Source organism: Anopheles marshallii, chromosome 3, assembly GCF_943734725.1.
Source record: "Anopheles marshallii chromosome 3, idAnoMarsDA_429_01, whole genome shotgun sequence".
Lineage (NCBI taxonomy): Eukaryota > Metazoa > Arthropoda > Insecta > Diptera > Culicidae > Anopheles > Anopheles marshallii.
In genome coordinates, this window is record NC_071327.1 from 8,876,051 (window position 1) to 8,890,100 (window position 14,050).

The 14,050-nt window shown below is 41.9% G+C and overlaps 1 protein-coding gene across 1 annotated transcript in view; it reads right to left on the bottom strand.

Annotated features, from left to right (window-relative positions):
- Window positions 1-234: 234 nt before the first annotated feature.
- The window catches only part of LOC128713502 (bromodomain-containing protein DDB_G0280777), a 40,631-nt gene continuing 26,815 nt past the window's right edge, over window positions 235-14,050 (bottom strand). Inside the window, exons 2-4 of the mRNA XM_053808362.1 lie at window positions 9,226-9,363; window positions 1,604-1,809; window positions 235-385 (exon numbers count right to left, since the gene is read on the bottom strand). Coding sequence (XP_053664337.1) covers window positions 235-385; window positions 1,604-1,809; window positions 9,226-9,363 — 495 coding nt within the window. The remainder of the gene's footprint in view (window positions 386-1,603; window positions 1,810-9,225; window positions 9,364-14,050) is intronic.

Genomic DNA, 14,050 nt, shown 5'->3' on the forward strand with positions numbered 1-14,050 from the left:
ATGGTAGCTTGATCGTTCATCTCTGACTGCGGGGACATTGCTTGCGGGTGGACAAGTGAACAAAACGAAGGACCGCTAGCGGCATCCCTACATGGCTGAGCTCGTTACTCGAACGTCCCCAGTTCATCAGACGACGCTGGTTAGCTCCTGTAGGGTGCTTGTGGCATGCTGGTACTTCTGCTGCTGGCCAGCAATCGACAACCGGACCACAACCTCACGTGGATGGCGGGAGCGTCAAGCCGCACCGCACGGCAGGTTGCCGCCGGCGTTCGCATTCGAGTTCATGCCGCACGCCTTTAGCTCGGTAAAGATCTCGGTGAAGAAGCCCGGTTCGGCATTGATGCGCAGCATGTTCGATGATAGCCGGTTCACGATCAGCAAACATCTACGAATGGAAAATAAAAAGAGAACGGTTATAACCCATGCTGCAAATATTACATTGCAATTTAAGATTTGTCAGAACTCTTTTTGGATGGTAAATGGTCTTGGTAAACCCTGATCAAATTACAAAACTCAAGTTCGAAATCAGACAGAACAGGACATGAATGTTACATGGTTCTATAATTAAAAACAGAATTCCTGCAAACCTACGTACATGCATGTCATGTACTTCAAAGCTGACACTATCTGGAAAAGCTTCACACGTGTTTTGGACGGGCCGAGGCGTCACGTCAGTATAAATCAAGCTTGCACACCAATGTTCATCATGGTGTCGGATGAGGCCGAATCCATGCGAATCGAACCATCATGCAATGGGGAACTCATTTTTTCCTGCTGTCCAAATAAATCCATCAGAGTCGGTTGAGTGGATCAAATTGGACACGTCTGTTTTTTTTTAGTATTGTTTTGGGAGATCGTTCATTTTATTCGAATTCGAGTTTTTATGGTTGAAAAAAAGTGTTTTTTTTGTGTTTTTGGATGATTGGGCCTTGAAATGAATTATTGAAATAAAGTACAATTTGTGGAAACTAATTTGATATAAGAAGAAATTGTAAAAACGTTAAAGATTAAATATTTTCCATGAATTCCTCGAAATAATTCAAATTATATTATGTAGATTAGATTTAATACATCCTTCAGAAGAAGCCATTTTATCTGCTTCATACTATTTACATGCACTTTAATTGATTTTGCTTACATCATCAATTAAATTTTAAATTGAACACACTTCCGCAGCCGAAAGGAAATAAATTTCATTCGCAAAAATTACCAATAAATAACTCCTACCTTACCGGAGACAGGGAATTAGCATGGAAAAATATCACTCTTCCTTGCGCCGTTTTCGAAAATCTTCAGTTTTCCATTCGACTTCGCAAAAATTACGACACCCAAACAGTATCACTTCGGGCAACGGGAACGGTATGAGTGAATTATGCCTGCGTCGTAAGTATCGTTCACTTCCGCCATGTTCAAGGTACGGAAGAGGAATCTGCCGACTGGTACCGTCCGCTGATCCGCTCAGCTTTATGCTTCATGATGAATGGCCCACGAAGGGTGGGCAAATTTTCCATCCATTGGAAGGGGAGGGTCTCTATATTGGGGAAGGGGTAGCACACTGCCCAACGTCACCCGTTCCGGTATGATGACAATTTTTCGCACTTACCTGTCCCAAAATTTATCCTTCGAGTCCTCCACTAGGAACGGTTTCAACGGGTAGCTTATTTCATTTCCCATGTACGAGTAGGAAAGGTACAGGCAGGTAAGGACGGCCGCTTGGAGCTCCGCTTCCTTCGTTTCCTCCCCATCGACCAGCTCGCGGACGAGCATGTAGACGAACACCACGTTTGCCGGGTTGATGAAGGCAACATCCTGTGTGGGAAGAAAAGATAGCACCGGAACAAAGAGGAACGTTGAGAATTGATTTAATCGTACCAATACCGTATACACCCATAGACACACACACACACATGCATGGTTTATAAATATTGTCTCTATTTATATTTCATTTATCTTGAAAAACTGTCAAGCAGCCATCAAGATTCGGGAGGAAGGATTATTTGTGTACCGGGAAGCTTTGATACCGAGCTGAAAAGCCGCAAAGTAAATATTTGAATCGCTACTCGTGTACGAAACACTGAATTGCGCTTAAGGCGAAAGGATTGTTGTAATTCGTCACAAGTTGACCTTGGCTTCCAGTTTTAGAGTTTAAGTTTAATGTGCGTCATGATTACATTCTTCACAAAACAGTTTCTTTTTGAAAAAATATGATAATTGTGTTATGTTTTTTTCCAGTGTGAATGTGGTCCACTTCCCATAATTGGACAATTGTCGGCGTGGTTATCCAAGCTATTAAACATTCAGAGAATCGGACATCAGACGATGAGTTCGTACTGCAGGTTCAACTAACGATTACTAAGTACTTGGATTTGTATTTATGATTCTTCTTTCTTTGCCAGGACAATTCTAGATTTCTTTGACTTGATTTACTCGTAGCTGGATAGCCAGTCCTGCGTATCAATTTATCTAACAAAAGTCCCCCTGTAATTGACGATGAATATTCTACAGTGTAGAACAACTAAATTTAAATTTTCTTCGAATTTTGTTCAGAAATCTAACGCTAGTCTGTTACAGGGTTTTTGAGAACTATATTGACAAATTCAGCGAGATGTTGTTTTGTACTATGCCAATACCATTAAAAACAAACTAGATCATTTAATTGAGTACATACAGCCGATTGTGATGTAATGGGTTAAGTTGCTACCTTCATTAAGATCAAAGTATGCGTTTTTTTTAACACGGATCTTTTTACAGACAAACATTACACCAATACATAATGGTCTGATAGAAAATAGCCGTTTTAGCGTAGAGTGCCACCCCTCCTGAGTTCGTTAAGTGACCACAGAAAGAAAGCAGATCTTCTCAATTATTATCCGAAATTAATCGGAGAGGTAGCTAAAGCAAAGCGGACAAATTCGCAAACTTATCTTTTAATAAGTCTTTAATTTTAATTGACAGGCTGTCATAAGAAGTGCATTTAGCAAAACATGTGGAATAAATTTGGGTTTGGATTTGTTTGTTTGAACTGATTATTTAAACTGATTAACATTTTGAGTGTCACATTGTTTGAAACTAATCACATCGATGTGCAAAATTACGTCCACAACACTACGAAAACCCTCAAACCTGGGGCATCTACATAAACATATTTGACAGAAATCTAAACATTTTCATGCAAATTGACCGATGCGATTCTCCATTTAGTTTATACAACCATGGGTGGAAAAGAGATCAGAAATTTGAAATTTTGTGTTGTCGATTTGTGCAAAGTGTTAAAGGTACAATGTCGTCCCAGTTTCGGTACAAAACTCTGGAACACCGATTGTTTAATCTCCCCCGTTTCCACCCGTTCGAATCAATCCCGTCGGCAAAGGTAACCTCAAAACCTCAAACATGCAACCTGCATTTAGATGCATCTGTTGTGACAGCCGGCGCCTGTGCGATTCGTTCTTATCAATGGCGATAAACCGGCCCGGTGCGGAAAGTAAATGATTGTAGCACGACGGTGTGTGTATCATGCCCGAATGCAAATGCAGAAATCTATTTTATCCAAAACCGTCAACACCGTAGCGCAGCGGTGGTTCGTTAGCTTCCCGTAATAACAGCGTTGCATACGATCGTCCCCGCGAAGGTAGCGAAGGGAAAAACGGTAGACAAACGGATTTAGATTGCAAATCCCGTGCCTTCCCGCACCACTTGTCTCTGCGGCACTGCGATATCGAAAACGTTCATCCTGTGTGCGATAGTGCTGTAATTTATTCATACGAGAACGGATTCAGGTCGTCCCGGTGGTCGTGTCCGTCTGGCAGCGATTTGGAGATTGGTTCCCTGTTTTTTTTTTGTTCGTTTGTTACATTCAACCGAGCGTACCGAGCGTTGATTTTTCAAATACATAGAGGGTTCGGTTTTTTCCCCAGTTCGCGCTGAAAACGTCACCAGCCTTTGTCCGGGCGCTGGTTGGTGGCGCGATAAGCAATTCATTTGGCTGGCATGCACCGTACCGGGGACATGTGTGTCACTTCCAAACAGATCGTAAACTCACACACTCGTGTGGCGGTTTTTACCGCTTGTTGGTAAAAAGGGGACCGAAGAAGGGAAGTTAAGAATCCCGCGGTAAGGATACTTCGTCGGTGGATGAGTTATTTAACTTTGGGCAGGTTGTCAAGAGCAATGCCACCTTCACCATCATCGCCACAGTCAGGTGCAGCTCCTGCACATCGTAATACATGGCATACTTCGTGGTTTCGTTTGAATATGGATAAAAATACTCCACTGTGCACGTCTGTCATCCGTCTGACAACGGTGAAATAAAACAATAAAAGGAAATATTAAGAAGACCATTCATAATTGCAAAAAGTGAACAAACAATGGCTTGAAGTTGAATGCGGATTCAGAAAAGAGAAAGTAAATCAAATATCATTAGCATCATTTCCCGTGCATAATTTCTTGAAAACTTTTCCCAACCAAGCACATGGTTGTCGAGTTAGAAGCAAATAAAGTGGAGCCTAAACTTTTAAAAACAACTTCCGTTTTTTTTTTTGTTCGTAAAGAACGTTCGAGCCATATTGCTTACGAAACGATTTTATATGTTTTATTCATATAAACATATAAACATAACATATTTTTTACATCTTTTATTTATTTATTTATTTAATTACTAATGTAGATAAGAATTTATAAACAAAAGCAATTATTGTTTCTGTTTAAAAAAAGCCGAAAATCGTGCGATTTACTTTTATAAAAACAATGCAAAAATGTTAAATTTAGTACAGTACTTATATTTGATTTATAATCGATCAATATGAAGGTGGTGGAATGAAATAAGCCAAGATGTTGGTAAGTCAACTGATAAACTCTTTAAAATTAGGAGAAATAACTAAGACAAAGAGAATATTTTCTAATCTCATACAAAAACCTAAAAAGGCACATTACTTCCGTTTAATAATATTTTTTGTCCATTTCGTTGTCTGATTGTTGGTTCTTACTTTAAGGAGCAGATCCTTGACTTAACACCAATCTGCAAGGTGCAAAGAAATTCGAAAGAACAGAAAAGGAAGCACATTAAGAATGGGAATTAAAATCGATGAAAATAAACAAAATACTGGAGATTCTTTAAATTTCCTTTCATTGATTCTATATTCTCCACTTGTTGGTTATCGGCAGCACTGCTTTTACTTATCAATTCTTATCCCGAGAAGAGGTAGAACAAACGGTTGCGTCTACTTAAATTGTATACCTTATTTGTTTTATCGTGAAGGCTTGCAAAGTCGTACCGGTGGCATAAATCTTTGCACGGAACCGCTTGACGCCGGTAAGCAGCAGACGTTAAATACACCACGAGATGAAGCGATAGTCCGATCAATATTGATTTTACCCACGATAACTCCACCATCGCGAAGGCTTCCTAGCCTTCGGTAAGCGATTATCGAGCAGTCTCGAGCTTAAACTTGATTCTCTTTCGCTTAAGTCGAGCGGCACACACTCAGCGGTGCGATGATTGAAGGAAGCCCAATAATCGAAAGATTTTCAGCAGTTACGCGCGTAATCGGATTTTGAGCAGAGTTTCATTGGTCAGACGGTGTAGTAAAAAAAACAAACCCTCATAATAATAAGCCGGCACAGAGCAAACAGAAATTTATAGTGTGGATTTTTCCGGCAGGAAGGACAACTTTTACGATTATTTCGTTCTTACAGGAAAGTGCATAAAAATCGCAGATTTCCGCTGAGTTGATAGGGGAAACTTTTTGTTGGGTAATCACTTGCAAGTTTCCACGCTACGATCACCTTGTCGATAGAGTCGAAAATGACCATTATTCGGTTGGTTGGCATTAGTACGGTAGTTTATTTGGTCGATCGTCCACCGATATAGGACGCCGTTGTCATATTTTCCCAACCCCCGTGTGTTGGCCCACAGCCAATGGAAATGCATTAATCACGATGACCGCTGGCCTGTGTACGTTGGTTTGAGTTACATTAAATCAACTTTCCTGGTGCAACAAAAAAAAAGCGTAAGATAGCACCAATATGAGGAAGGAAGCAGAAACTATTTTTCTTCCTGTATCGAGATAAATCAACAGCCCGGAGCAAAATGCGCTATATTTCGAGGCTAAACCACGACCCATAGAATGTGGGAAACAGGAACCGGCCACCAATACATATCGCCCCATCACATTAGGATGTCGGATGGAAAAAGTTCTCCATACCGCCGGTGTAATGAAAGCCGACCCGGAGGGCCATATTTTACCGGACTTTATTTATCTCTTGGGTCACAAAAACTAATTTCCAACCAGTCCACGATCCACGATGGGCGTTGGTGTGTGGTTGTACGAATCGTAGCATAGCTGGAAAAGGTTGTGTAAGATAATAATTTGTTTTAAAAATATGTTTGCTATTATTGCAATAATAGCATCGCATGATGAAAAACTACAAACGAATCAAACACACCGACTCATTCGCTGAAGGCAAACCAAAGGTACAAAACAACCCTGAACTAATGTTTATCACAATTGGAAAATCCGGTTGATGGACATTGATAAAGGTTGCGGTTCAGGGATAAATGGTTGGAAAGCATTATTAAACCTTCTTATCGCAAAACATTTTGACCCCCTTCCCACCCCACCCCACCGCCACCGCGAAACAGCTCCATTCAGCCTCGGTCCTGGTCATATTTTACTTCGTCACCCCAAAAGTTGGTCGCGACGATCCTTTTCCATGTTTTTGTTTTGCGCTTCAACCACGCGTGAACCGATGGGTGCCTGCTGTCGGAAAAGTTTCTGCGGCCTTGTACCGTAAATGGACGTACAAGAAGTACATGCGAAACACGCGCGCCACCCCCCGTCGCCGCCAAGCCGTGGTGTGAAATTCAAATTTTAACAACAGTGGCCGAGAAAAAAGAGCTCATTAAATTTTCAACAAGGATCTGATTCACGCCAGCCCGGCGGAGCGTACGGGAAGTACGGAAAGTCGCAAAATTAACCATTCGAAATCAAGCGGTTTAGTGGAACTGCGTGCCACGGGACGGGGTTGGCTCGTGGAGCAGGACGAAGAACGAGGGAGGGAGGACACATTTCTCAGCGTTGAAAGAGGCGATTCAAGTAAGCTTTATGATTGCCATAAAAAGCGACCCGCCGGCATTGCAGCCGGGCCGGGTTTTAGTCCTTCCGAAAAATGCTTCCACCACTCACAAAATTAGGACAAAACGCACTGAACCAGCGTTTTCGTGAAAGGATTTCGGGATGTGGGAGAACGGGAGGAGAGAAAATCGCGAACGAAAATAAAATCACTCTACCAGTTCTGGCATTGGAAGGCTTCGCTCGCTGACGTCGAAGCCTCGAACCGGTGGCAGATGAGAACAATCTCGTCGCGATCCCGTTTTGATGACTATCGTGTGGCAGTGATTTGTCGCTCACAAGCACCTGTTCATTTTTAGTGGTATGACCCTTTTGCTTTTTCCATTTCCCCACGTGGGCAGATGGAATTTGAGCAGCAGCAGTAGCCATTTTTTTTTTTGACATCATAGTAGGCTCCAATGTGGCGACCCTTTATTTTCTCAGGTGTCACATCCGACTGTGTCGTCACATTCCGGTGACTGCTGACTGGTGAGAAGAAAGACCGAGGGTGCTAGGTCCGGGATGCATGGTGGTCGGATGACTGAGAGCTTGGCCGACGTTTCCCTGTCTGACAGGTCAAGCAGCAACATTTAATTGGATGCCACATTTTTTAAGCAAAAACGGCCAAAGGGCCACGTTTAACCTACTTTTATGCTTAGAACGAGGCCTGTAGAGATTTAACAGACCGTGTGGCCGAGTAGTCCAAGGCCATTGAGCTAATGGGAAGCGTGGCTTCGTTTCCAAGTAGAGCATGGAACAGCTCGACGACTCCTAATCTCCAAGGCTAATGATGAGTTAATTTATAAATAAATAAAATGAAATGTTACAAGCAGCGTTAAAATTAACGAACTGGAATGAGCTGGAATTGGAAGTAATTTTCTAACTGAGAATCCTGAGGCTCAACCGCCATTATTTGTTATAACAAAAGATAACATTTAGCATTCATTAGCGGCAAACAAAGATTTTGAAGAGTACATCCGAGATCAATTTTGAGAATATGAAGATAATGATTTATATTTTATAAAGTTTATAGTATTGGAAAGAAAGAAACTTCAATAAATACCCTGCAAGCATACTTGTGCATCATTATAATCGGCAAGAGATGATCCGGTTTATGTTTTTTCCAATAACCAACAAACTCCATTCGCCGACAAAGCTAATGCTGAGCTGCTGAACTATCTGGCAAACTGCATCGCAGGACTAGCCAAACTTTGGAACCTTCTATCCCGGGCACCTTCTTGTTAGCCCTTGCGCTACAACAATGTTTGTAATTAATTTGATCATTAGTAGATTTATGACTACTCCAGGCAAGCCATGCTAGATCCCGGTGGCACACTGTTAAGCTATTTTTGAAGCAAAGTTATCGCTGAAAAGTTTTCGCGCGAAACGAAGGTGGAAACTTTATCTTCTATTTGCACGGTTTGGTTGTACGGTGTGAAGGACGGAGCATAAAACAAGAGGCAAACGGGGTGGGTGTTGGGACTAATTTTAGTTTCCTCACTGCTGCAAATCGCCATACTCTCCCACTCATAAGATAAGCGGCAGAAGGGAGCAAACAAGAAGCAGTGGCGAAAGATGGTTTTGTGTGTTGGATTACACGCGTTAATCAAAGTGTAGTGGTTTGTTCTTCGTTGTCGACAGAAAACAAAAAACCCCGTCACTACTAAGAAGTTAATGCCGGCAGCTCGTGACGACAGTTTTGATTAGCAGGATCCAATTTCGGTGTCACCATCATCACCCTGCAGCTAAAAGTAGCACCACTCAAGGGTCCAAGCCTTTGATCGAGCTCATTAATTCCGTGCGCTTACGACAAAATCGGAAGCAACCTGCGTGCTCCGGAGGGTCCCATTTCGACCGGGGGTATCATTATAACTGCAAATTAAATCCAACAAGCTGGCCTTTACGTGCAGTGCAGCTGTTGATAAATATCTATCGAACGGATTCAAATGGTATTTTCGTCACCTGGATCAGCACGACAAAAGGCCACGAAACAAAAGTCACGACTAACGGCCGCGGTGTACGATGCGCTGTTTGCTGCTCTGGCACACTCCGTTTCTTGGTGACCCAACGGCCACGGACCCAAACTAAACCTACATAGCTGAGGGCTGAGCGTACGTACCTGCCATCCTTGAAGCAGTAAACTTCTGTCGACGGCCCGCAGCCACATCACCGCGTCGCCGGCCTGGAAGTCGCGCAGCTTACGGCATCGGTCGTGCAGGAACATTCCTAAACACTTTAGCAGCTCTGACGTGGACGCCTGTAATTAGGAAGGGGCACAGATGGAAAAGCGAGATTAGATCATTGGTAAGCCATTGACGTCTCTGTTTGGTGGAAATTCAAATACAACACCTAGGGAACGGTGAATGGAATTGCTGTAAATGGATTTGATGTTAAGATTATAACAATTTTCTTGGTGTATGGAAATAAAAAATTCGATTTGGACAGACCACCACTAGAGAATTTGGTTCTACATAATCGATTTATTGGATCTTCAACATGCGAAGTTCTATATTTAGGATCTTTGCTGGGATTTTCAACCTGCTATGTCCAATACCTGGACCTTTTTAACCGTCCTATCCTGTACCTTCTTCTCAATGATCAAAGAATTTTATTATTCGTCTTAAATTTCAAACATGAAATGGCGGAATTCTTGTGAAATAACATTGTGCTGGTGGAAGTTCTGGAATGATCCTTTTATGAAAGAAGAAAAGTTAAAGGTTAATGGTGGAAGAAGCGACTTTCCAGTGTATTTGGATGCACATTAACGTATTTTTGGTAAAAACAAAAGATGGGGGCTTGTAAAACTACAAAATATCGAATAATTTCCAACCACCACCACCAACTCTCGACGGAAATAAATAAAGAATAAGAAAACTATTAATAAAATGCTATTTAATTTAATTTAATTTGGATAATAAACAAAACCAATGTGTCTACTGCACTTCCGGCACACAAGTACCAGTTCGCCGGTCCTTAAACGTCAAAACAACAAACCCCAAACCCAAGTCACCTGGAGAGCGTGTGCAAGTGATGAAGAATTCAATCAACACTGGGGCACCAAATGTCACCGACTACTCGATGCAACTTTTTCAGCGAAGCGAAAACTCCCTCCGGATGTACCGCAGACACCCTTGTGTGTATGTGCGCTAGCAAATGCGTAGCAGTTTGCTGTCACTTCAACCGATGGTTCCGCGTTGCTAGTGCAGAACACAACCCAATTCATTTTGTGTCACGACTGTCGTCATGCAGCGTGTCGTTGATGGACAAACAGGGAAGTAGCACAACGCGAAGAATGGGAAAGTGACCAAAACAAAACAAAAAAGGAATTGAGCACAATGCATAGAAGCGAAGTTCACCCCTTTGGCTCGATTATGTTGCGAAAAACGAAAAAGTTACGAGGAAAAACTTTTGTCATTCCATTTTCTGTTCCATCCTTCCATTCCGCTATTGGGTGGTGTAGGTGTTCCGTACTGGGAATGCATGAAAATGCAACTCACGAACGTTTGCTTTCTTCTGGGAGTGTGAACATTGAGTGCGGAAAATGTTATTTCTATCTTCCGAAGATCTTCCCCCGTGCATCAGACATATTGAAAAACGAGCAAATATCATGATGAGTTGGTTGTTGGAGGCGTTGTCACACGCTAAAATGGACACTTTTAGCCGATGCGGACGGTGCCGGGGCGGTCAATTTAATCACGGTACATAATTTATCGCAGCTCTGCCATTTTAAAAGCTTATTGATATTTGCATGATGGAATTAAATTTCAGCAGAATTGAATGATAAATTGGCTTGGAACTATAACCAACTGCAAAATGGATGGGTCGGTTATACAAGAGTAAAGAATATTGATTTGTTTCAAATATAAAGTTTGCTTGAGGCAGTTTAGTTTCCTTGGCTTAATGTACTTAACTGATACAATTTTCCAAAAATGTTCGTCTATATTGGAATAATATACTTGACTTTGTTCAAACACCTGGAAGTTCCTTCAAAGGTCAACATTTCGTTACTTCTATCACAACTAGTTCAATGAGTCCAGCACAGAGAAGAGGATTTGACACTTGGCAGTATCTTGTGTCTTTGTCTATTATCTTCTTTAACTAATCGTGATGGCAGAAGCGACTGCTAAGGTATCGAACCGAGATGGCAAAAGGAGCTTTATTTATCGCAATGTTGCTCTTGAAAGCTTTTTCCATTATTCGGTAAGATAAGGACTCGTACAAATTGGTACAAACAAATAGTACAAACCACTCTATTTGGGCGGAATTGTGTGGAAAACCGTTCGTTTTTTTTTGTTAAATTCCAATTTTCCTAAGGCTTTACTATTACGACTAAGAGAATCGCCGTGAGCTGGTACAGTGACTTGCGCCACATACCGTCACACCTAATAATCTTATTTTAAATTGATGCCTCCAGGGGTTACGCAGTGCTGTGGACGATGTACAATTTCACACTGGTCATGGTTCGTCGAAAAAACGTGGTCCAATTTTTCCATTTCAATGTAACGGTACGAAACGGCTCTTCCCCCGTCGCGTTCGAAGTTACCGAGCTGACAAAATAATCTAATTCTATTTAAAAATGCGAAGGGATTAAAATAGCGTTCGCCAAAAAAAAAAAGTTTTAAAATGAATTCGAAAAAAAAACGCCGACCACGGTGTGGTGCCGCGTGCAAATAACGAACCCGGTAAGGCATGTTTTGAATGGGGGTGCAAGAAAACGGTGTGGAATGGACACGGTACACGAGATAAGTGCCAGGAGCTAATGATGCTGTTGAGTGCATGCCGCAGGCAGGGATATTTTTATCGGCTTCACAATTTTCCATTAGATGCTCAAACTGGGCAAGAACAAAACATTGTAACGTTCTTTCCAGTCGCTGAGAGCGAAATTACTGTACGGTAGAAGTTTGTCCTTGCTTCGGCTCTTTCGCCTTCTATCGTTGGTGTTCGAAGCTGTTCGGTATGGGCAAGTTCCTTCCCGGTATACTTTACCATCTAATAACTCCAATCCGATCGGAACATGTTGGGCTAAGCAGAATCGGGTGTAATTAAGCTCTTACAAGCACGGAAAGGACCCACTGCCAAGCCAAGATGCCGTGGCGATAAGCTACATCCAGTGCCGTTTTACTGTCGCCATCGTAATGTCTTTGGCGTTATTATCGTGCGATGCGAACGGAACCGACGCCAACGTCAATATATTGCGCTCAGGCGAAGGTCAAGCAGAATTGTGACGCAAATCGATCACAATTTCTTGCGCGTATCGCTGCTCGCGTCTTAATTCCGCACCGGCTGGCACGTTAGTAAAGTGGCCGAACCATATGCGACATTTCCGGATTCTGAACGAACCGAACCGACCGGAAAGAGTGGTCACCGTTTTCCAAACCATAAAATTAATATCGATTATTATGAAACGCTTCATAGGTGGCCTAAGGGTTGGTCTGGGGACGGGGCAAAGTCGGAGCGGTTCGGGTTTAGTTGACGCAAACAACCGTGAATCGATAAAGAATTTATTGAACCGAACGTTTGCTTACCGGCTGGGTGAGGTTATGTAATCCAAGAGCTTGTATTCTTACTTCAACCGAGACGTTGAAAAAAACATAAGGAAAATTAGATTTAAAAATGGAAAGTTTGATAAAAATAGAACAGATTTTCAGGTTAATATTTAAATAGATTTGAAGTTCGTTTGGCTCCTTAATTTATGATATGTTTGTTTATTTGTTTCGTGGGATAGATCTTTATCACCGTAATGTAATTGACTACTTCTTGAAAATATATTTAAAAAAAAAAATGATTTGCAAAAATTTTATTGTTGTTGTACACAAGCGGTAGGATATGCAATTTTGGAAAATATGCTGAAATCTCATCCGGACCAATCCCTCAGCAGCACGGACTGACTATCCGGCTACGTGGTAACATTAAATCTAGTAGGCCAGAAATGGCTGGCATAAGGTTATAAAAGCTCCTTACGCTAAGAAGAGAGAGATAATGTATCTGTCTCTTACTCATCTCAGTAACCTGCTCCTTCATGACTTAAATACCTGTGAGTAGCTTTAATTACAAATGAGTTTTAAAAACTCTTTGACGAGATTCGATTTGATGAGATTAGAATTGACAGACTCATTAGAGACTCATTGACAACTCACTACGGTACATCACTAACAGGAATGTCTATTCGGTTATAACAATATGGCCTTACAATGTTTTAAAAATATATAAAAATGATTCTGATTTAAACAATTAATTGTGTTTCGAAAGTCTTAGAACACAAAGTTGCATTATATCCGGTCCGGTACGACATTTTTCTAGCTTAAGGAACATTTGTACGTCAATTTTGTGTAATGCAGCATAGCCTAGCTGCTACCTTTTTTTCGCCTTGCCTTGTTGAAAATTGATACATAATTCAAATCCTTTCGGTGAAAAATAAAATTCATTCAAACCCACCCCAAATTAGTACACGACGAAACCAAGACAAAGGATAAGGATTCGAGGTCCTGCAATAAATCAAAGTAACACTCTTTCATAGTTCCCCAGCGGTGCGCGTTCGGCCGATTTGAAGCGCTTTTCACCCATTTGTTTTGCCAACCTTTCGGTGCCGTGCCTCCACCAGCTTTTTCTGTTCGGTGTATCTTTTTACCTTTCCTGCTGCTCTATCTCGCACCCAACAGCGATGTATCACGATCTTTTCCCCACGGCCTACGACATAATATTCCCTCGGGATACCAGCGCAGGCCCCCACGTACGCAACACCTTTTGACAAAAGCTTGGTCGAATTGAAACATTAAAATGATTTATTCTCAAGGGCACGACAAACAGCAGCGGCCGTTGCTTCTGCGAGAGCATCCATTGTTTTGGTTGAAGCTTCAGCTCGGTTGGTTTTTCTTTTCGATTTCCGTCATGTTTGTCGCTTACTCCGGTACAAAACGGTTTCGTGCGACGATGTTGGCGTTTGC